Source organism: Cebidichthys violaceus, unplaced genomic scaffold (assembly GCF_023349555.1).
Source record: "Cebidichthys violaceus isolate CVI_PGR_0920_01 unplaced genomic scaffold, fCebVio1.0.p SCAF_5, whole genome shotgun sequence".
In the NCBI taxonomy this organism is placed as follows: Eukaryota; Metazoa; Chordata; class Actinopteri; order Perciformes; family Stichaeidae; genus Cebidichthys; species Cebidichthys violaceus.
In genome coordinates, this window is record NW_027176705.1 from 17,093,942 (window position 1) to 17,117,634 (window position 23,693).

Consider the following 23,693-nt stretch of genomic DNA (forward strand, 5'->3'; position numbering starts at 1 on the left):
TATGGATCAGAATCATTATATTCAAACATAAACAAAAACATTGAATCTGGTATCCATAGCAACGAGTCTTTCCATGCCTATTCATGGTGGAATCCCATGGCAAAGCGCTTTAAGGTTTACTTTATAATAACTACACACTATGAAGCATTAGTTCAGTATGAGTAAACACTTAAGTCATCATTCATAAAGCATTGATCCCACATTAACACGCATTAGTATGCAATTCATAACAACAGTTATAAATGTTGTATTCTCGATTAATAAGCTCGTCTATTATGTGTTTGGTGATTATGTTTTCATACTTTATAAATGATGGATTCCCCGTTGGTAAATGAAGTATTATATATATATTACAAACCAATTCTCAAGGAGTTCTAGATGATTAATAACATCCTTTATAAAGTGATAGTAAATGATTAAGAACTTACTTTTTAATAGTGCAATTAGTATAGTATAGTATGTCGAAAGTCATATTACAGTATGTCGAAAAAAAAAAAACAATACTTTACAATGTCGACAAAAGTGAAACAAAGTAATTGTATAATATGTCCCAAAAGTCAGAGAACAGTATGTCCAAAAAATAAAAAGGTCATGAAGAAGAAGAGTCATAGTACAGGATGTAGAACAGTGGATTGAAAACAATGTATTGTACAGCATGTCGAAGAAAGTCACAAAGTATATCAAAATAAGTAAATCGGAAAAATTCATACGAAAGTGATAGTATAGCTTATCGGAAAAAAGTCATAGTGTAGCATGTCGAAATAATTCATTAAAAAAGTCATAGTGTAGCATGTCGAAATAATTCATTAAAAAAGTCATAGTGTAGCATGTCAAAATAATTCATTAAAAAAGTCATAGTGTAGCATGTCGAAATAATTCATTAAAAAAGTCATAGTGTAGCATGTCAAAATAATTCATTAAAAAGTCATAGTGTAGCATGTCGAAAAAAGTCAGTATGTCAAAAAACATTCATAGTTAACATGTAAAGAATTCATAGTATAGTAGGGTGCGTCACTTTAAATGTTGCTGTAAATTGTAAATACATGATGCATATCAATACTTTTTTATATTTGATTATTTGAACAATATATATATATATATATATATATATATATATTCAAAGTTAGTTAAGGGAAGATTAAGGTTATTGTTACATTAAAAATAGCAACAAAAAATGAATCATTAAATTAACAGCTTTTCAATAGGCAATGCAGTGCCTAAAATGATAGGGTAAGTTCATATGTTTCTTAAAACAATACTCACGTGATCATTTCTACTGTACACTGGAGGACTAGTCTATACTGGCTCTGAAAGACAAACTTCCTGAAGCAATTCTGGACTTTGTTCCAGATCTCGTACATTAGGCTGACGTTAGAGGAGGATCATTTCAGGGTCAGTGTGGACTAAGGAACGATGTCAGCGACTAAAAACTGTTTGTATGCGTATGCATTATTTAAAGACAGAGCTGAAGACCTGTGAACACGGCCTTTAATCTCAGTGATGGCGGTATGTCAGTCTCCACTGCGCCAGTGGCTGGCAGCCTTGCTGTTGTCTCAGAGGCAGAAGCGTCAGGGAGTCTAGATAACGGCAGAGTGTGATGTGCAGCGCTGGCACACACTAGGAGAGCTGAAAAGTGGGTCACCCAGCCCACTGAGACTCCGTCTGTGTCAGTCACTGATGTGGAAGTAGGTCTCCCGCATCGGGCCGAGCTAGCGGGGTTGCACTACCAAACGCCGCCACTATCAGCAGCCAGATCTGTTCTCCTCAAACCTCCACCAGGAACGACTCATTCCATGTTCTTAGTGTATGTCGACAATAATCACAAAAGTCATAGTTTAGAATGTCGAAAAACGTCATGGAAAAAAAATGTTATAGCATAGTGTATCGAAAAAAGTTTTCTTAAAAAAGCCATTAAAAAAAAGCCAAAGTATATGTCCAGAAAAGTATGTCGAAGTCGAAGATACATACATGAATAAATAACCGTCACCACACCGCTGAAGTGTATGAACCACTGAGTGTTTGATGTGTGATGATTAAAGAATGAGTCCTGAATGAATTCTTAAAAAGCGTGGAGTCAGGAGGAGGGCACTTAAGGTTCCTCATCCACACCCGATCCGGTCCACCAGAGGCCGTCAGCTGTCAGCTGGCAACGTCACGAAAGGATGAAGAATTTTGAGACGTTGTTGCAAATCATGCTTTGGCCTTTTGTATTAAAGGCCATGTGTAATGAGCTCTACCATGGTGATCAGTGAGGCAAGCCGTGTGATCACAGAGATCTATGTCTGGTTCATCATCACAAGTCAAAGAAAAGGGAAACTGATGAACACTTAGAAAGACCTTTTAATGTTGAACAAAGCTATGATTAAAACTAATTTGATTTAAATAATCTATTCCTGTACAGCTGTGTGGTGTAATAAATCATCCAGTAGAGTTCAACATAGCATTTCTTTATCACAGTTGTTGTCAAATATGATGTTCTCTGTAAACTACACTTCTAGACCTGAGAGGATGTCAGCAGGATGTCAAGTGGTAATTATTGGACAAAAGGGAGGAAAACACGTCGATCGTTGACAGATTCTGTCCTTTAACTTCACAAATGGGTCGCTGATCAAATGGGCGGTAATTTAGAGGTCTGGATCCAGATTCGTCTTTATTAGCTCGCCTATCTTTACCACTGATATCCACGGCAGTGTCCCCGGCGGTGTTCACCCTGCATTGTTTCTTGGTGGTATAATAAATAAGTAAACGCTGCACAGGGCTTTGGTGATTAAAACCGACTGTATACATTATACTGATTTAACCACAGTTATTTTAAGCATGGTGAGTTATGATTATTTGATTAGTATTGAAGCGTGGCTGACCGGGTCCACCTGGAGGAGCTCGTGAAGATCGGCATCCTGACTGGCGGCGTGGAGGACATGTTGAAGGTTCACCTGGGCTCCGTCTTCACGCCCCGGGACACCTGCTGGGCATCGACGTCCACGATGCCGGAGGATACCCTGAGGTGAGAAAACAAAGACTTACGTTCTGAGATCATTAGTCGGTGTTGTAAAATAATTCAAAAGGCTCGATGAGTCCTCGGTAGTAGAGAGTAGTGAGGCTGGAGCAAAAAGAGGCCGAGCTGCAGGAATGGGTTCTGCTCGCTTTAAACCTCATCTTGGTCACATGATTCTTTTTTTTTTTTTCATTCCTCACCACTTTAAACGTTCACAGTCAATGTGCCTCCTGGTAGAATAAAATGTCCATAGTTTCAAATTCTGTGCTTCAGTTCTTAATAAGAAGCACAATAAAATATGCTCTTCATGCTCTTCGATGCTTGTTTAAAGGAGATGCTCTCATGACTTCTGGTGACTAGTAGTTCTCTTCAATACACTTATTGTATCTGCTAAATGACTGTAATGTAATGTGGATCTGTGTTGTAATACCACCTTTGCCCTCTAGATGGATGACTTAAATCAGAAACATCCCGTCTGGTCCTCTGCATGACATTTAACTGAATCCTCTGGAATCACACGGGAGAAATATGCTGCGCAAATAGTTAGTGATTCTGTTTATTTGTTTAAGAACACTCCTCGTTCAAATCAATGGCTGAACACAAGAAATGTAATAATAATAATAATAATAATAATAAAGGCAAATACAGTTGTTTTATTGGTGGCAGACATATATTGAATACTGAAGAACTCTGGTAATTCATTTACACGCTTCTTGATTGTTTTGGGGAAGATAATGAACCGTGGCATCATGCTGGCACAGCAGGCCTTATGATTATTACCCTTATGGAACGAATATTTGAGTCATCTTGAACTTAAACATTGATACACATACAGTACTTATGAATCAGAGGTAAGTGTATAGTGCATGGGGGGAATATGATAACATACAAAAAAAAAGATATATATATATATATACATATATATATATATATATATATACATATATATATATACATATATATATATATATATATATACATATATATATACATATATATATATATATATATATATGTATATATACATATATATATATATATGTATATATATATATATACATATATATATATATATATACATATATATATATATATATATATACATATATATATATACACATATATATATATATATATATATACATATATATATATACATATATATATATATATATATACATATGTATATATATACATATATATATAAACAGTTGAACACTTGAGAGGTACTGTGTGCAGGTTGTGTATGAAGCTGAAAAGACGGGCAATATGGTTCATAAATAATAGATTTACTATTAATGTAAACATCATTTATGCCATACCAGATCAATAGTTGTAAAATATAAATATATATATATATATATATATATATATATATATACATATATATATATATATATACATATATATATATATATATATATATATATATATATGTATATACATATATATATATATATATATATATATATATATATGTATATACACATTTTGTTTTTCTTCTTAGGGTCCATCTGCTTCTACCATCCAGCAGGCTGTGGAATGCCTGTATCTAGTTCAGAGGCTGTGATTGGTGGAGAAGCAGCAACGGTTTGATCCCCACAGCCGAGGGGCCGCCGGTGGCCGATAAACCAGCGAGCTCACTGGGGAGCCACTAAAGTAAGGAAAGAGGAACTTTTTCTCTTCGGTCGCTGGGAGGACGGTCTGAGAAGCCTTTGAGAAGAACATGGTATCATTCATTCTGTCATACCTACTTATATACATACATATTACACAGGCTGCATTTACAGCTCTGACCCGACAGGCAGAAGAAAAACCTCATCTGTGCCAAAAAGAATACGCATTGTATCCACGCTGCCTAAAAGAGCACGCATCAGCCCCATAGAGGGCTTTGTGTGCTGTGTTGGTTTCTGAGGGAAAAGTGTTAATTCGTCACTGTCTTCAGTTTGATGAGCTTACATATCTTTGGTCAACAAAGTGGGTGTTAAATAGTTGATTATAGGTGAGACTGCATCCACTTCATGCCATGAGTCTGACCATTGAAGTGTAAAGAACCATGTTAGAACATATACTTTCTATATATAGTCCACCTTTAACAGTTCCCAGGCGCTCTCCTCTTCACATCACGTAATCCACAACAGCCAGTACAGCTGCCAGCTGCTCGGCCTTGAAACATAATGGGATGGATTTTTATAGTAGATTAAACTCTATGCTTAAAATCCATAGGTTGTTTTTTGCTACGGACCTCTCTCACCCTCCAGGGCTCTGTTTATCCAGTGAGTGAGTTCCTGTTCTCCACTACTCTTAGGTATTCCTTTCTCCCAGCAGCTGCCTCCGAGTGAACCAACAGAAATGTTCCTTCTTCAGTTACTTTCCGCCCTTGGCAGTCAAATAATTTGTCCGTTTAAGCCAAGGTCCAGCTGGTCCTCTCCCCTGGCTGACCCAGGAACCTGCAGCGGGTATTGAGTCCGGCCCAACATGGAGCTGAGGGGCCCTGGTGGAGGGTGCTAGCTGCGGCCCCGATGAATGGACTGTCTGTGGGCCACTCGAGAGCACGACGAGCAGCACGTCGTCTTGTAGTAGTCGTACACGCAAAGGCGGGCCTGGACCACCACGTTGCAGTTAAAGTATTTGTCTCTGCAGTTGTCATCTGAAAGAAAAAGAAGAGTCGATCTTATATTGCTCAACGTGCAATTTCCACCTCAAGCATTCAGAGGTGGCACAGAGCGTTACTCTACCACTCTACTCACTGGACTCAACAGTCATGACAATGACCCCTGTGTTCCTCGGAAAAGTCTGTAATATTCCAGATGAAATGCGAGGAGACGACTGACCTATGCTGGGTATGCAGGGCTCTGGGTTGCAGTCCTCCCTCTCCGCCGGTCTCAGCTGCGGATCGCAGCCCTCGCTGGACAGCGCGTCGTCGGACAGGCAGCGCACCTCTCGCACGCGGAATCCTCCCTCGCATGTCTTTGAACACTGGAAGCACAGGAGGCGGTAACATCAGTCAAGCCCCAGGTTGATACAACTCCACCTGAGAGTTGGTCTACGGCTGACGCTGCTGCGACAGGACATCCTTGAAAACCTGTTTTCTTCATGAGCAAATGAAGGACAATTTTGAAATCTTTAAAAGGAAAAAGAAATAGAAGCCCCGTTCACCAGAGAGTGATCAGGATTGAAATAACGCACAATTTGAGATTTCAAATACAAAGATGACCCTGAAAATAAGCGTGCTAGTTTTTGCTGTATCCTTTTCTGACAGAGAGACTGTTTAAACGAGCTGAACTGTCATTGACTCACGCTCTGTGTCTGTGAGCTCAACGTATACTACAGTGGAACCAAAGAGGATTTTAACTGACTTCTCCAATTGGAGCTAGCAGGGTCTCTCAGTCTTGGCCATGACTCAGTTAGTGAGAGCAGTAGGGAGTAGATGCGTTGCCTGAGGGCATCTGAACAGCTGGAGGTCCCAGGGTTCCGTGTCTTACTCACAGCACTCCAGTCAGTGTGGTACCACTTTGCTCCGCAGGCCTTGAGGTTGCAGCTCTGCTGGCCGAGGGGCCGATCCAGGGAGGAGCACTCGTACGGAGGCATGACGGCCAGTCCTTCATCCGACTTCATCAGACACGCCACCGACCTCTGCTGGCTGCCTGCGCCGCACTCTGCAGAGCACTGGGTCACGTTCAACAACGGAGCACAGATCATATGGATTCAATCGCACAAAACAAAACAGAAACAAGCAAATCACAGTAAAATCCCATACATCTCGTTCCTCCACACTACTTCCCCTTTGAGCCCAGTGTGACCCTCATACCTGGCTCCAGGGGCCTGTGAACCACTCGATGCGATTCTCACAGAGGCCGTTGTTGCAGACCTGAGCGTCGGCGGGCCGCTCGCTGCCACACACCTCCAGAGGAAGGCTGCTGATGTGGTTGGTCAGGCAGAGGACTCCCCGCGTTCGCACACCCATCCCACAGTCAGCTGAGCACTGTGGAGCAAACGCTCGCTTTACAAGTCATGTTGTCGGTGACTCCTGAACATCCCGACCCTCCAGTCTGTGAAGACTATGAAGCTATCAGAGCCTCTGTGCGTATTTAGTCTGGTTTAACTCTACTCTAGCCATCATTAAAAGTGAGGGCATTCCCCCATTCATCCATTGAGATTTAAATAAAGACTGAATGAATGAGTGTTGTGTGGATCGATCCGACCCACTTTAATTGTTTCCCATTTACAGAGCCAGGCCTGTGTATGATTTTGTTTTGTATCAAGGCACACACACACAGGTTGGACAGCTAGCTGACTGTGGGGAGATATTCCCTGATGTGACAAAAAGAATATAGGATAAGAATCTCTGACTTTAAAAGATCAATATGTTATCTGGATTTCAAAACAGCTGCTGGATGCACAGATCTAAACAATGACTGCCACTGTCAAGAGACATGAATGAGAGTCACCATGTCTCCCATTGACTCTGAACTCCTACCTTATTGCCCCAGTCGGTGTAGAACCAGCTCTTGGCACAGGATCCCATGTCACAGTTCTCCACGTCGACGGGCCGCAGATTCATGTTGCACTCCTCATCAGGAACAAAGTCGCCCACGTTGCTGACACAGCGGACCTCTCGTGACCTCTGACCCAGCCCACACGGCACCGAACACTACGGACACAGAGGCCACACGGTCAGCGCTGTACTGTGGAGGTACAGTACAGCGCTTTGAGCTGCTGTTTAGTGCACCAGTGGATCTCTCTATTTTGGAGAATTGCTGTATATCTCCTGTATGCCCTGCTCACTCTGTTAACAGACTAACTTTACAGGAGCTGTACAGTATAGATATATATATATATAATATATATATATATATATATATATATGTCTATACTGTCAGTACAGACAGTGACGCTCCTTAAAGCTGAGAGAGGCTGAAGATTCAGGTGATTATCCTCTGTAGGTTCATCACTACGAGAGACCACATTGTCCCAACGTTAACATTTCTTACATTGTTATCATAAAAATAGAAATATTAACTGTAGAGACACGTCAGACAGGAGCAATTCAAGCTTCAAGTTTCTATTGAATATGTAGAAAAAGGAAAAATGATATCTAAGAAATGAAATAGTGCAGAAGTTAAACAAATGTAACTATATTTGTGGTAGACAGTAATTGCAAAAATGTATCAACTGTAATTCAAACAGGGACGTAGTTAATGTGCTTGGGTAATGACAAGTAAGACATACATATATATACAGAGGTGTAAACAGGTAGTAAAGGTAGTAAAAGGCAAAGCAGTCACATGGTGACTGACAGCCGCCACTCACAGCGGTCCACTCGGAGCGTATCTGCCACTCACTGCAGATCTTCATCTGACAGGTACTGGTGATTTCAGGCCGCTCCAAGTGTCGACAGCGACTCGTGTGGACGTTGAGGGTGCGGTTTGCGTAAATCTGCCGACACAGGACCTGTCGGTGTTGCATGCCCAGGCCGCAGGTCTTACTGCATTCTGACCACTCTCCGATATCCCAGCTGGGGAAAATCACAGGAGCTTAGTGTTAGGAGGAAATGTCCATTCTATCAATGCTGTTGTTAGTATGAGTATAATATGAGTTCATATGAAGACACGCGTTGACCACCTATGACAACGAGGCCGTTAAAGGTTCCGTCTGCAAAGCTTGTATTTCTACATTTTGAAAGAACTATTAGAATAATAATGGGTTGAGGAAGGTTCATGTTTCATATATAAGACAACACTGCCAAGGACATCAACACAAAGTAGGTGTTAACATTAACAGACAGCGCACTGATTGTTTGACAAGTCAATCTACCCGGTCGTAATGTGTATGCTAGTTAGTGACTTTTCAATCCCTTTGTTACCAGGGTCTTATGTTTTTGATATGAACTAGCATTGTAAAAGATTGGTGAGGGTAGTTTGAATTACAAAAGAATGAAGGCATAACGATGTTTCAAATGCAGTTTGAACGGTTAAAACACATTTAACTGCGGTGGAGATGTAAATTTCTAAAGCCAATAAACTATCTTGCCTGCAAATTGAAGGTTAGGTTTCATGGAAAAATACCATCAGTAGGCTTTTAGCATTTGACCAAGTGCAAAGACTGCTAAGAACATCAAATCCTCTCTAAGGCCTCTTAGTGTGTCAATAAGATAACACCATGTTGGGCTGGGGAACACAGGACCCTTGCAGCATAGAACCCTGGGAACATGGATCCGTTCCCTTTTCTTTCTACCAGTATTCAGCAGTGTGCACAAGTGTGAGAACAGAAAAGTGTGGTCTCTCACAAGGCCGGGCAGGGCTGCAGGTTGCAGGCCTCTTCCTGGGGAGTCGGTCTGCTGCCGCTGTCACACAAAGCGTCTGACACCTGGCCATGGTTCAGCCGGGAGACACAGTGAAAGACGGAGTGTCTGAATCCTAACATGCACACAGAGCTGATCTTTTATTTCAAGCACTGAATTCTACAACTCCAAAAACAAATTGCATGTGTTCTATGAAATGTTACCTAGAGTGCTTTTTTTTGTTTTTATAAATGTGGGAAAGGTCAGAAAAACAACTGCAACTAAAAACACAAACAGTTTGACTGACCTTTACCACAGGAGGCACTGCACTCTGTGGCGCCAGCCAGTTTCCAGTTGTACTGTCTCTCGCGTCTGGGCGGCTGTGTGGCGGGAACCTGGTTTTCGGGGAGACGGGGGGGTTCACGGCCGCCACCTGCTGGAGCAAAGCGTTCTTGGTGAGTGCTGCTGTGGTGGTCGTAACCCCCTTGTCCATTCACGGCGTTCCCTTCGACGTAGACACGCAAGTTGTGACACATTAGGAAACATCACAATACCTTAGAGTCGCTGTGGTGAACGCATGGGTAAATTAGATATATGACAATGAATAAAGGCTCGGTTGGTTGGGTAGGTCTTTCCTATAAAATGCATTGAGCAATCAGAAAAAGCTATGGTACCAAACGATTACGGGGGTTAAAGGTGGGTCTCATCTACCTTCTGGTCTGTGGTTTGGTTGCTGAGGGACGGCTGGTTTCTCAGAGGGGAGAATGTACTCGTAGTGAACACCAGGGTTCGGCTGCTGGAAGATCATCTGAGGCAAAGTAGATGAGATTCAGTACCAATCATACAATAATGAGAGATGAACATGCATGACGACCCTGAGTATGAATAAAGGAGAAGGAGAGTCACTACTGTACGCATCTGAAGGTTGATTTGTTACTTACATAAACGTCCAGGATCTCATTGGTGGGCCCTTCGGCGAGGAAGGACTCCCCAGCCGTGCTTCTGATTTCATTGGGCCGGCGGTAGGTGAACATAGTCCCCCCTCCCTCATACTTCCCCGGTCTGTCAATAGCCCAGTTTCCATTAATGATGGATCGCCCCGATCGGCTTCGGAGAGCTGGAGGAGACGGAGAAAACGACCGCACAATCACCACTGACGGCCCTGGGCTCAAACGAAAAGGAAAATACTGCCACAGCCGCTTCCACATAATTATTGTTTAATGTAAAACCATTTAGGCATAGTGAGAACTGTAGTAAAAAGAGGAGGGGAGAAAAAACAGACTTTCTCCACCCAAACAAAGTAATAATAGCCAACGGAATGAATGCTCTCACGTGTACTTTCAAAGAAATGTCCTTTACAAACGTGACAATCTGTTTGTGCTGGCAAATCTTTCATGCAAATCCGGTAACAAAATCCCACGAAATGTTTTCCACTGATTTTGTGGATTAAGTACGAGAGGCCGTTAGAAAAGCATTAGAGGTGTAACACTAGAACAGCTGGTAAAAGAGTGTTTGGACAACTAAAAGCAGGTTAGAGATGCACAGCGTAGAACAAAGGCCTATTGACAGAAACCCAGGGACGAGGGGAGGAGACATATGGTGGGCGGCTCCTGCTAGATTCCTGCTCTTGTCTCATATTCTTGTTCGCATTTTAAAACCTCCGTATCCATTTTTGGGAAAAAATACGCTGCTGGCTGGAATTCTGTACAGTCCTTGTCCATTTAAAACAAAATGAACTTTAAGAAGACTTGTTGACCTGTTTCACAGTTTCCTACATTGTGAAGGTGAAAGGAGCCATATCCCTTTGGACAAGTGTTGTCCAGGATTATGGCTGCAGTATGCATGTGTGTGAATCTAGCAGAAGAACTGTACTTGTGTACTTGTGTATATAAACGGTCAGCTCAAATTAAAGTACTTGGCATCCGAGTAGTTGGGAATCCATCCTCAGAGTGTTTCCTTTTTTTCACAGAGTGGTGAAATTCCTCACCTTAATTAAAAAGGACGGTGAGGCTTAAGGAGTAAGATCCTCTAATGAAAGCGTGTTTATGCACTTTCCTCGAGGGAAGGAAAGGCCGGGGAGGAGGGAGGAAGGAGGGGAGATCGGGGCCGTTCCCCTCTTCCTCCGAAAACCTCCTGCTGAGTCGGGGCATGGCTCTCGTTAAACAATGTCTGACATTCCAACAGCCTCTTCTGAAAATAACCCACCAGTGTGTCTCACCGTTGCACCTCAATAAAGACGCCAATTATGTGCGCAGCGTGTTTCAGTTGGAGGCCCCAGTGAACGGCCGGTGGCTGTAACACCGGCTGCATGCTGGAGAGATCGCGAAAAAAGTCACAGCGCCACCCTGGTTGATTTGCCTTTTCATCAAACTCAGTTTTACAAGCTACTGTTGCTGCTGCCTGCACAGCTGAGACTGGTCAAATTGCCAAATGGCAACTAATCAAATACATTTATAATTGAATTATTTTCCAATGGTGTCATACTTTAAATCTGTAACTTAGTACTACATGCGGTGGATGAAACTGATGAAACTGTAAATCAGGAAGGAAACTGAAGATCCCTATTTTTAAGAGTTGAAATATAAAAGTAACTATATTAATACATATGTAGATATTCATATGTCTTAACCTGTATTGATTGATACATGCATTTTGAGAATAATGGACAGTTACAAGCTACTTAATAGAGGTCAAAAACCTGATAAAGGTGTCACATTTTATGTTGATCAAGCTTATATTGCATATGGACATGGACATGTTTAGAATCTATTTATTTATCTATGTATTATATTTGAATCTCCCTCTGCCAGTTTATTTTACTTATTCATTTATTCTTCATTAATTAATTTTATCATTATTAATATTGTTGTTATTCCTTGTTTTAATGTATGTACATAGATGTACGTATGTATGTGTGTGGGGATTTGTAAGTTCTGTAAAATAACAATAAACTAAAACAAATGAAATAAAAAAGTAACAAAGATTGACCAGCTCAGAAGTAAAAGTCAATACCAATGCCTCACTGACAATTTCAAGACATTCAGACCATTTAACAACAGAGACTAACAAACCCGGGTCACAGTATTATTGTAATATTAGGATTTTAATACAGTAACATGCTGCTAAGAAACAATCTGCGTTGGATTTTCCCCCCGAATGTAGTTCACTCAGCCAACTCACGTGGAGTGGATTATCGTGGGAGTGTAAAATATGGACAGCATTGATATTTGGCGTCTAGGCTGTGACCTCATCGCTCCCCAGGAGATAAAACAGCGAGCTCGGCACAGCGGCGAGGTTTTGAAATGCCGTACGAACAGCGGCAGCGAGGCAGCGAGGGACGACAAAGCGTTCAGGTTTAGTGATGTGGCAGCAGGCAGGGCGGCGAAAGATTTAGCAGAGCACTGACCAATATAATGAAACATGTGTATTAGATAAATGTTGCAATGAAAAAACAATGCAAGTATGTTGACTGCCTTGGATAGCTTGCTCTCAATCCAAGCTGTTTTTGCTCTATTGGTAGTTGACTGCAGTAACATTGGTGTAAAACCGAAGCAAGAAGATAGAGGACCGCTGCTTTCATCGGCTCTCTGTTGTGAAACTACAAACATGTCTGCAAACAGTGTGGTGAGTGATTTTTTCCCCACCTAGGTAGTTCCTGCTCTTCACCATTTCTGTGATGTTGATCTTGGTCGCTCCCTCTGGGATCTCCACGATCTTGTGGTAGTCGACCTTGGTCAAGCTGTGTTTAAACACTCCAGAGATCAGCCTGCAGGTCATGTTGTCGCCTCCACACACGCCACACTTGTCCATCACCTTTCCTGAGCCGAGATAGTCGTCGCAGCCCAGACTCTGTGAGACAGAGAAGGAAAAGCAGTCTAAAATGATGAAGTGTCGAGTGACAGTGAACAGCTGACGTATCAAACTTGAGCACTGAAAGTGTTCAATAAAAAAGCTATTTAAGTTTAACGGAATGTCTGCACATCCCATAAGCTATTCTTGGTCGTAGACAAAGAGCCAATTAGGCATAACAGATTATATTTACAAAGCTAAGCCAAGTTGCTCCTGCAAAATGAACTAAAACAACACCATTAACTACAACAATACAATAACTAATAAGCAGAGATCTCATTACTTTCCACGAGGCATCACTTTGGCGTGACCGTCTTTGAACGGACGCCAGAATTGCCTTCCTAAACCTCTGGGGCGCGAGTTATTCTGTGTCACGTTGGTGTTAATATATTACAGGAAACCTGGGGCACAGTAAAAATAGAACAGTTTACATCAGCAGTCCATAAAGTCCCTCAAACCAGCAGTAAAAGCAACTCGCTGTGCAAACAGGTGTCGGAGCGGCCAAGACCGGTTCCAGTGAGCTGTACGGCACACCGAGCTGCGGTCAGTGCGGTGCCAGGGTCAGTCCCAAAATGATCACAGTCGGCAATAAGGAAACCAACAAAGTGGGCATCGTGGGGGAGGGGAGGGGGGGTAATCATAATCATACAAAGGCTTCCTGGGATTGGACAGCAGCCAATCTGCGGGCCTTCTAGTCAGTTTGCAGCTCTCGCATGGCTTCCATGTGTGTTCCCTGATTGAAGATGACATATTCCTCCTGCTCCGTTCTGTCATGCGAGCATATTTCCCCCACAGCTATGAATGTTGGGTCATAACATTGGTAACAAAAAACTCCCTTGACAACGTAGACCAACGTGGGGCCGCTGAGCTTCACATGTAGTCACGAGTTACCGAACGTCACTCTGAAGATGAATGACACGTTCACAGGAAGTGCATAACCAGTTAGCAACGAGTCGCGGTTTAGCTGCACCAGGGCGGCCGTATGTCGGCTGCAGGTGAGTGGAAAGACGGATAGAAGGAATAGACCGAGAGCAAGGAGAGGACAAGGAGGTGGGGGGGGGGGGGGGGGGGGGGGGGGGGAATGGTGGTCAGGGGTGGACTCTAGAGGAGAGTCTGGCACGTCCCTGAGCCAAAACCCCACCTGGGCTCAAACAAACATGAAATGCCTCCTTCCACACAGGAAATCAGTGATGAGAGAAAGACCAGCAGACTAAGAGAGCTGGGGGGGGGGGGGGGGGACATAAAACTGCCAAATGCTTGTGGTCAGTGTGGAATTATGGTTCAGTACAGCATGGGGCTGAATAGAGCCGGGATGAAAAAAATTAAATCCCTAAACATAATACCATCACATTCAGAGAGAAACTGCTGCGTCTCATGATCTCACTTTACAGGCCAGTGAGTATAAAGCAACTTAAAGTACTACAGACCAGAAATAACGCATGGTAACAATAACTAAATAACGTTTTCACCTGCTACAATAAGTCCACGATGGAAAACAACAAAGGAGGACTGTTACACGGCCACCAATGAATATCTCCTCCACGTCTCCTTTTTCACCATAAATCCCTTCAGACCAAAACAACACAATAACGGCAGCTTTGCCTGACAAAATGGAAAAAATGTTCTCCTCATAAAACAGACGCAGACACGGTGAGAGGTTATCTGTGGCCATTTGGTCTGAATCAGAACACATTAATGGAGGAGTGGAGAATAAGCAGTGACATTTATTGACCCCCTGAATCTGAATTGTCAATGTAACATCGTATGACTGTGGATTTACAACACGGGGTTTTTCGTTCTCCTTACATGAGAAGAGCCAAGAGGATTTTTACGGCTACAGCGCAGAAAGCATTAGGGAGTAAAGAGGCTACTTGAGATTTAGTGATTTGGACAGTTTCACCATTAAAACCACTAAACTGTCAAGACACTAACGTCCTAATCTGTCCCCTAAATAACCCCCCCCCCCCATACTGTCACATGTGTCCTCGGGGTTGTCTCTGACAAACGTGACCTCAGCTGTGAACCCATCAGAATGAGGCGTCGCCGGTGTCAGGACAAATGAACGCAGCAACGGCCCGGAGAACGCCTCTCCAGCTCTCCGCAGAAGGACCCAAAAAGAACTGTTATGCTGGTTGACGATCGAGTAGGCAGCTTCGGGGTCTCGGTCCGGTTACTTCACTCGGCGACCACATCGGCACCGGTCTGTACCATCTGGTGAGATAAATCGCCATGTTTTCCGTGAAAATGTGACAGGATTTTCTTAAAAAAACGTCCGCAAAGCCCACCTTCATCTGGATATGGTTACACGAGTCGCAGTCAACTTGCAAACGCTGAAAACAACATAGTCTTAAAGTAAATCCTGATGGTATTGTTACACAAGATGCAGCCGGGTTAAACTCATCGTATTGCAGAGGTTTTTTTGTAACAAACTGAACTCACACAGCCAAAGGCACATGTCACAGGAGATGTCTTCCTCTGCCAGCAAACACAAGACATTTAGAATTAGACACAGAGAGGCCAGATTCAGTGCCTTGCTTGTTGAACTAGTTTTCCCTTCACTGTTTCCCTTCAACATGAACCCAATAGAGAAGCTTAAATCACCATTCAACTGGCAGCCTGACCATTGACTACTGGTTGTTTTTCATATTTCATATCAGCATTATTTACACACACATAGGTAAAGTACATATCTGATTACACCGGGAGCGTGTGCGCCACGACCCGGCTCTGATCGATTTTTTGCGGTCAAAGCAAAATATAAGAAGAAGAAGAGAAGTGTAGAAGAAGAGAAGTGTAGAAGAAGAGAAGTGTAGAAGAAGAAAAGAAGTGTAGAAGAAGAGGTGTAGAAGAAGAGAAGTGTAGAAGAAGAGGTGTAGAAGAAGAGAAGTGTAGAAGAAGAGCAAAGACAGAACAAGCATAAACCCGACCCGTGGGCTCTCTCTCGCCCCCTTCAGTGAGGCAGAGGTACTGTTTGCCTCTCTGTGCTTCTTCACTGAGGTTTAATGTCAGATCAGCAACACTAAACATGTTCTACACAGACGTGAAATACATTATTCTATGTAAAGAAAGGACATCTATTAAAAGAGTCTACAGATATTACAGTGGGGACAAACAATGAGACAGAAAAAGACTCAACAGTTAGTGAGGATTCACAGTGAGGAGAGGAACAGCTGGTCACTGCCTCACCTCACTGTCTCCTCTGTTTGAACAGGACATGACCTCATTCAGAGGTTCTGATTATAAAAATGATTGAAATGATTGGAATCATACAGAAACTACATTTATAGCACAGATCAATAGAGATCTGCCTCACCTGACCACACATTCCTGTCACATGGATCAATGATGGCAACACTTTGAATACTGAAAATACATGAAGGAAAGAACCTTAGGGGTCACAGCGGTCACCAAGTGAACTGTGAGTTACATGTTAACACATACAATGAGTGTGTTGGGTCCAAAAATTCATTAAAAAAACAAACTTATTTCTGGGGTCATGTGAATTTGGGGACCTTGGAATGAGAGGGAAGAGGCTTTCACTCCTCTCACACAGAACCTCTTGAACCCAGGGCGTTCCTTCCCTTCCTGTACTTTAAGCCGCTGCATGTCTCAGGGAATGTTATTTTCAGGACAGGTTAGGCTACTCATTATTTTGCTAAATGAAAATAGTACTTTAAAGCAGCATTAAATACATTTTGGCCACTAGGAAACAAGCTTCAAACACAAATTTCACATTTGCAAACAATTGAGTTGACACCCCCACGAGGCACTGAGCGACAGTAGTAACCATGTGGAGTGTTGTTTCAGGCTTTCCTCTCCACCAAACTTCTGAGGGACATATTTGTCTCTTTGTCTACTAAACGCTCCGTTATGTTCACCAGTCAGTCGCTAACTCCGCCAGTCTACCATTCTGTTGTCGGCAGATTTGGGTTTATGGAAGCTTTTTGTTGAAAACGGCTGCTTGCAGCTCCTGGAGACGAGGTCGGTGAGATGAGAGAGAAGTCGTAGTCTGTAAAAAGCGAATCGATGAGTTGAATGACACTAAAACTCTGTGTAGAGCTAAAGGAAACGTGTCATTCTCTGTGTTTATCACTATGAGCAACAACTCTCACATTACAAGTCCTCATTTCATTAGTTGATAATATAACATATTGATGAGTGCAGCTTAATAAAACGAGGCACACTGACAAGCACAACACACGCGTTGGTAATATTTACACACAATACTCAACAAAAGCATTTAAAAACACATACTCTACTGAATACAAGTTCAGACTAACACTTCTAATGATTTCAAGCAACTAGATTGTTATATAGGCCACGTACATAATGCTGAGGTTCCTATTGTAGCCCAGCCATAAGTGATGCAGAGGCCCCTTGATCTGTCCGTTAGAGCGTAATTGTAGAAATGAATCCCAGTTCGCTGGTTCACTTGCATGTGTGAAGAGGCGCCTCTTCTGTGGAACAAAGATTTAGAGGCAGTGAATAACTGTCTAAACCACTATCAGAGAGTCGGGGCAAATATCAGGCATTTGTTTGATTCCTTAACACTAAACATGCACAAAGTCAAAATATACAGTTGCACAGGCACTAAGTCTCTTCCCGACAGCTCTGGCGTAATGTTACCGTTGCCTTGCAATAGTTGAGCTTTTATCCAAGTGGGAGGCCTGGTCCATTGCTCTAAACTAGGAATGCAAATCTGAATAGATGGCTTGTGTTTCAAATGATATCATGCTTAAATGAACGTAACACGCAGGCTTTTAACTCCTCACTGCTCTAGTAAATGAAGTTTGAGATGCGGTGGAAAGCAGGCTCTACTCGGGGCTGGACTGCCGAGCCAAAGAGTGTGTTTGTGATTCATTCTGATAGTTTTACAGTCACTTTTCTCAGACGCTGTTATTTGTGTCTTTACCAGATTTAGTGAGACATCATCACTTTCCTGAAGCATCACTCAAAATGTATTTTGAGATCGCTGACAGATACTGATGGCCGGACCACAGAGCTACACTGCATCCACTGCATCAGCAGCATCCAAATGTGGCCAACTGTTTTGGGCCATATACTCAAACTATACCTAACAGAAGCTGTGAAAATATAATATTGCGCAAGACTCAACGTCACCACGATCCTCTATTCCTGAATTGTATTTAACCGTCTGTGTGATGCATTTTACTGAGTATAGAGCAAGTATGCTGGAATGAGCATACATCTGCATTATTCTGGTCCCTCGTTTCAAAATCAGTGTTTTTTTTAAAATGGGTCTTTGGTCAGAAGCTTGAAATGAGGTCTGTGGTTAACACAAGCTTAACAGCTGTTACATGTCTTAAAAAAGAGGCTGAATGAGACTACAAAACGCGACGACGCCAACTAGTCCTCCTTCACAGCCTCGTGGAGTAAACCCGTGCTCTTGTGACCTTTGTACCTTCATAGCCTGACGTCAGCTTTCTACTTCAGCTCATTGCAATCACGCTTCAAAATTCATAAAAGCTGCGTGAACAAGACATGCGTTTGCCGCCGATCTTATTTTCTGCAAAAATCCAAAATCCAACAGAACAATCCCATCGGCTCTTTTGTCGTGGGAACCAGCGCGACGCTAACTTCCTGGTTGGCGTACAAAAATACATAATCCCTCTATGAGGGTTTAAAATAAGTGAAACTCGCTTTGGTCACACATGTAAAACTAACATTTCTGACATTAGCATCTTACATATTACTTACATCTTCAAAATACAAAAACATTAAATGGTTGAATACTAACAGTTCCAAGACAATAATAGTGAATAAAGTGGCTTATATCAAAATCACATAGTAAATCAGCAGACGTTGTTTAAAGGGGAAGTTCAAGTGACTCGATGCTTCTTCACCATGTCTGGAGCAACGTGTCAAACTCCACTCTGTCCTCAGCAGAGGATCCCACAGCAAGTTAGTGCACTACTGTCGGTACCAGGGCCACACTGGACATAGAGCACTACTGTCGGTACCAGGGCCACACTGGACATAGAGCACTACTGTCGGTACCAGGGCCACACTGGACATAGAGCACTACTGTCGGTACCAGGGCCACACTGGACATAGAGCACTACTGTCGGTACCAGGGCCACACTGGACATAGAGCACTACTGTCGGTACCAGGGCCACACTGGACATAGAGCACTACTGTCGGTACCAGGGCCACACTGGACATAGAGCACTACTGTCGGTACCAGGGTCACACTGGACATAGAGCACTACTGTCGGTACCAGGGCCACACTGGACATAGAGCACTACTGTCGGTACCAGGGTCACACTGGACATAGAGCACTACTGTCGGTACCAGGGCCACACTGGACATAGAGCACTACTGTCGGTACCAGGGTCACACTGGACATAGTGCACTACTGTCGGTACCAGGGCCACACTGGACATAGAGCACTACTGTCGGTACCAGGGCCACACTGGACATAGAGCACTACTGTCGGTACCAGGGTCACACTGGACATAGAGCACTACTGTCGGTACCAGGGCCACACTGGACATAGTGCACTACTGTCGGTACCAGGGCCACACTGGACATAGAGCACTACTGTCGGTACCAGGGTCACATTGGACATAGAGCACTACTGTCGGTACCAGGGCCACACTGGACATAGAGCACTACTGTCGGTACCAGGGCCACACTGGACATAGTGCACTACTGTCGGTACCAGGGTCACACTGGACATAGAGCACTACTGTCGGTACCAGGGCCACACTGGACATAGAGCACTACTGTCGGTACCAGGGCCACACTGGACATAGAGCACTACTGTCGGTACCAGGGCCACACTGGACATTCAAGGCCTTTAACTCATCGACAAAATGTCAGTTAAGAATGACAATATTTGCCCAGAACAACCTACAGGACTACATGCTGCCAGTCCTAGTTCTGCAAAAAAGGCAATGAAATGGAGGAGGTTATGAAATGGAGGAGGTTATGAATAAAAGGATGTTTTCTTAGCCCGGAGATTGTCCAGTTGTTAGCCCCCCCAAGTCTGAATCCACATGAATCCACATGGCTGAGGCTCAGATCCCACCAGAATGTTCTAACCTGTGTCTTGGCGGTTTCCCTCTCAGCTTTCACTCAGAGCACGAAGCAAAACAAAAAGACAGTACTGTGGACCGCTGTCTCCTTCAGAAAGAAGACCTTCACATGCACCATAGCAGTAACAGTACTATTAAGAAATTGAACAAATTAGGTCCTTCTTCATTCATGCTAACAGACTTCCCGCCTGGCAAAGCTGGTGGGATACTAGCACGGCTCGTCGTGGTGAACCTCTGGGAATGAAGGCATGCTAGCTGTCCTCCTACTGTAAAAACGCATCCCAGGGTGGAGGCAGTGCAGTATTTTAAAACATATTTATGATCGCTGGCTTAGAGGAGGCCGTTTGGCAAACACGTTGGGGATTTCTACAGCTCCTCACGCGTAAGAACGGTTGTAATGTTCTTTGGCAGACGGCCAATGAAACTATCATGACTTAGTCATCTGTGACACACCAGCTCATCTGGAAATGCAATACAGGCCGAACTTGGCTTCGAAGGTTGAGAATACAGAGGCAACATCGTCCCGGCGACAATGAATTTATAGTGGAAGTGACCTCAAGACACAACGCTGAGCCTGTACGTTACATTACTGAGCTAGATGTACAAATCACTTGAGATCAAGATTTAATACGATTTGAAGGTTTAGATTGGGATGAAATAAGATCAGTATGATAATACACCCCCTCTCTTTCATATGAAGTGCACACTGTGGTTACCACGACCACCGACATCTGCCTCCCACATGCTGGGATGCCGTGGATCTTCAACTGCTTTTAATGAGCGGGTGAAGGCGACACCGCTTTGACTTCAGTCAGCACTTCAAACGTGTCTGTATCTGAGGAAGCCAGACTGTCATCAAGTTCACATGTGACATTCTCCCTAAGGAACTGACTGAACTACTGACTATCACTGATTTACTGTTGCATCCTGTGTGAAATACACACCGTCGAGTACAAAATATTACAGAAACCTCCTCATTTTCAGGTTTTCACTGAATGTGAATCAGGGCACATCCATTATTGGTACTGATTGTCTTATTCGTATCTATAAAATAAATATATAGTATGAAATGAGTTCTTCTTCTTTGGGTTACTATGGAAAAATATTTGACTTTACTTACATCCAGTCAGTAGGTGATTTGATCACTTCGGTTGTGTCAGGCAGACTAGAGAACCCCTTTGCCCTGCACTCTCTCTGCTACTAGGAGATAGAGGGGAAGAGCAGGTATGGCATGCTAAAAAGAAGGATGCATTTTGGTCATCTTGCTAACAAAGAGGACGGCATACCCCCTAAACGCCTCCTCAAATCGCCCACTGCCTACAACAGTAACAGCGTTACTTCCAAGGCAAAGGAGCACCTCATGAAAGGGCCAGTGGGCAGGATTTAGTGGCATCTAGCGCTGCTAGACCCAGCTCCCAGCTCCCTTTCCAAGACTGAGGTAACATGAGCTGCCGAGTTCAAACAGTCGTTAAGCCGTGGTTAGGTCTTTCAGGACCTTCGCCTCGCCTACATGAGGAGCAATACATTTCAAAAGGCAGCTGGCCTTGCCGCGGTTTCACAAGCGTGTCGGTGAACTACGATGGCCTTCAGGTAACGTAAAAACGTGGGAAAAAAAACCCCACTCTCTAGAGCCAGTGTTTGGTTGGTCCGTTCTGGTTCTACTGTGGAAAGATGGCGGTGCAACATGGCAGACACCGTGGAAGAGGACCTGCTCATTACATAGAGAATCTGGGCTCATTTTAAGCCAACACAATTGTTATTTGCAGGTGATTCTACACATAATTTAGAGTATTATATTCCATTTCTGGCAATAGAGCCCCCTAAACACACCGTTAATGACATTTGTGTATGGGGCAACAGGTTACAATAATAAAAAGCCCACTCACGACTACCCCACACTCTTTAGTATCTCCCCTCTGTGTGGAAGCTGCTCCTAGATGTTATCAGAGTTCAGGGTAATGATAGCAGCTCTGTCCTGCACATAAACACTTTCAATCTCTAGTTTACAGTCTTCTTCAATACAGCATGATGTTCATTTAGTACATTATGCTCCATTTAGAGTCAAACAGACCATAAAGCAGGGGATGCTTTAGAGGCGGGGCTACACACTGATTGACAGGTCGCTACCACGACGTTGTCCGGTCTGGGAGTCTGACGAGTCTTCGTCTTACACCTTTAACCTTTTCACAGAGCGTTTTCAGTTGATGGAAGTTCATTGTAACATTTTGGTCCCCTACAAATGTCAGATTCAGTGTTTGTTGCTCCATCCTCTCATATCACTTCTGGTTAAAAAAAGCCATGATGGCGACGGCCAAAAACACAAACTAAGTCCTCTTCATATTTACAGTCTTTGAGAGGAATCAAGCCCTGACTGTAGCCCGACTGTGCATGCTCTATATGGAAGATGTGACTTCATCAATAGCTCAAAAGTCACAGATTTTTTCAATTTGTCCTTTTCCCTCCTCTGACACTTCTGGCACTGGTATAATGGGAACACTAACTAGACTTACCGTGGTTTGTAACCACAAACAGAAACACAAGTTCTGGTGGTTTGGGTAGTAATCACTCTGCTTTCCACTCTCCACAACATAGCATTTCATGAAAACCAATAGCAACATGTGTCAAACCAAACTGGGAGCACAGACAAGCCTGGATTATTTACTGTAACGTAGGAAGAGATGAGCCGGGGACAGAAAAAGTAGCAGTTCTGCTTCCAACAAATGTACAAATTGCATTATACTGTAGCTTTTTGTGCTCTTTCTGGAAACTCACGTCAGGTTATCATATCTGCAGGATATCCTACGAGCTACGAGCATTTGTCGCCCTGTGGTGGAGAGAGATGTAGTGAGCATACGTGGCGAGACCTTTGACCCCAACAGTAAAAGGAGGCGTCATGAACACCCCACAAACCGCCCGCACAGCACGGGGCGAAGGGCAGAGCGTCTTCGTTAAAGGCTCCCACGCTTGTAAAACGCTCAGAAATAGCATGTGAGCATCTACAGCCGTACCAACGCGTAGGGTTTCTCCTGACATCACGTCAACGGTTTGGATGCACCGTTTTGGGAAAAGAGTTTAACTAGACTGATGACACGATGAAAGGGGGGCTTGTCACTGTCATTTTGGCATTAGCTGCACTAACTGTGGTTCTGACGGAACTGAGATAAAGGTGTTCTGTTAGGGGTCACTGCAGGCCCTCTTCAAACAGCTCAGAAATCACACTGAGTTCTGGCTGATTGTACCAAGTATCAGCTTTCAATTTGACCAATTTAATAGGAATTTGCTAATAAAGATGATTTTGAGCTGGTGACATGTCCACTACAGCAAGTGATGATTCACTTCTGTTTTGAGGCCTCGGACAGAGCCAGCCCTGACCTGGGGCCCCATGCAGGCAACCTGGTAAATAGGGCCTATTTAATAGGGTTAGTCATAATGTTGTTTTTTTTTTTATTATTTCTATATAACAGTAATACAACTGTATTAGTAAAAAATTTGAAATTTACAAAAGT

At 43.3% G+C, this 23,693-nt stretch overlaps 1 protein-coding gene across 3 annotated transcripts in view; it reads right to left on the reverse strand.

The window, feature by feature from the left end:
- Positions 1-4,466: 4,466 nt before the first annotated feature.
- LOC137887517 (thrombospondin type-1 domain-containing protein 4-like) overlaps positions 4,467-23,693 on the reverse strand; it is a 39,482-nt gene continuing 20,255 nt past the window's right edge. Inside the window, exons 8-18 of one of the 3 annotated variants that reach the window (XM_068730583.1) lie at positions 12,923-13,127; positions 10,220-10,395; positions 9,990-10,086; positions 9,586-9,783; positions 9,285-9,414; positions 8,309-8,513; positions 7,476-7,649; positions 6,807-6,980; positions 6,485-6,664; positions 5,830-5,974; positions 4,467-5,645 (exon numbers count right to left, since the gene is read on the reverse strand). In XM_068730583.1, the coding sequence (XP_068586684.1) occupies positions 5,503-5,645; positions 5,830-5,974; positions 6,485-6,664; positions 6,807-6,980; positions 7,476-7,649; positions 8,309-8,513; positions 9,285-9,414; positions 9,586-9,783; positions 9,990-10,086; positions 10,220-10,395; positions 12,923-13,127 (1,827 nt within the window). In that variant the 3' untranslated portion in view covers positions 4,467-5,502. The remainder of the gene's footprint in view (positions 5,646-5,829; positions 5,975-6,484; positions 6,665-6,806; positions 6,981-7,475; positions 7,650-8,308; positions 8,514-9,284; positions 9,415-9,585; positions 9,784-9,989; positions 10,087-10,219; positions 10,396-12,922; positions 13,128-23,693) is intronic. The other 2 variants (XM_068730582.1, XM_068730581.1) reach the window with 2 other exon arrangements.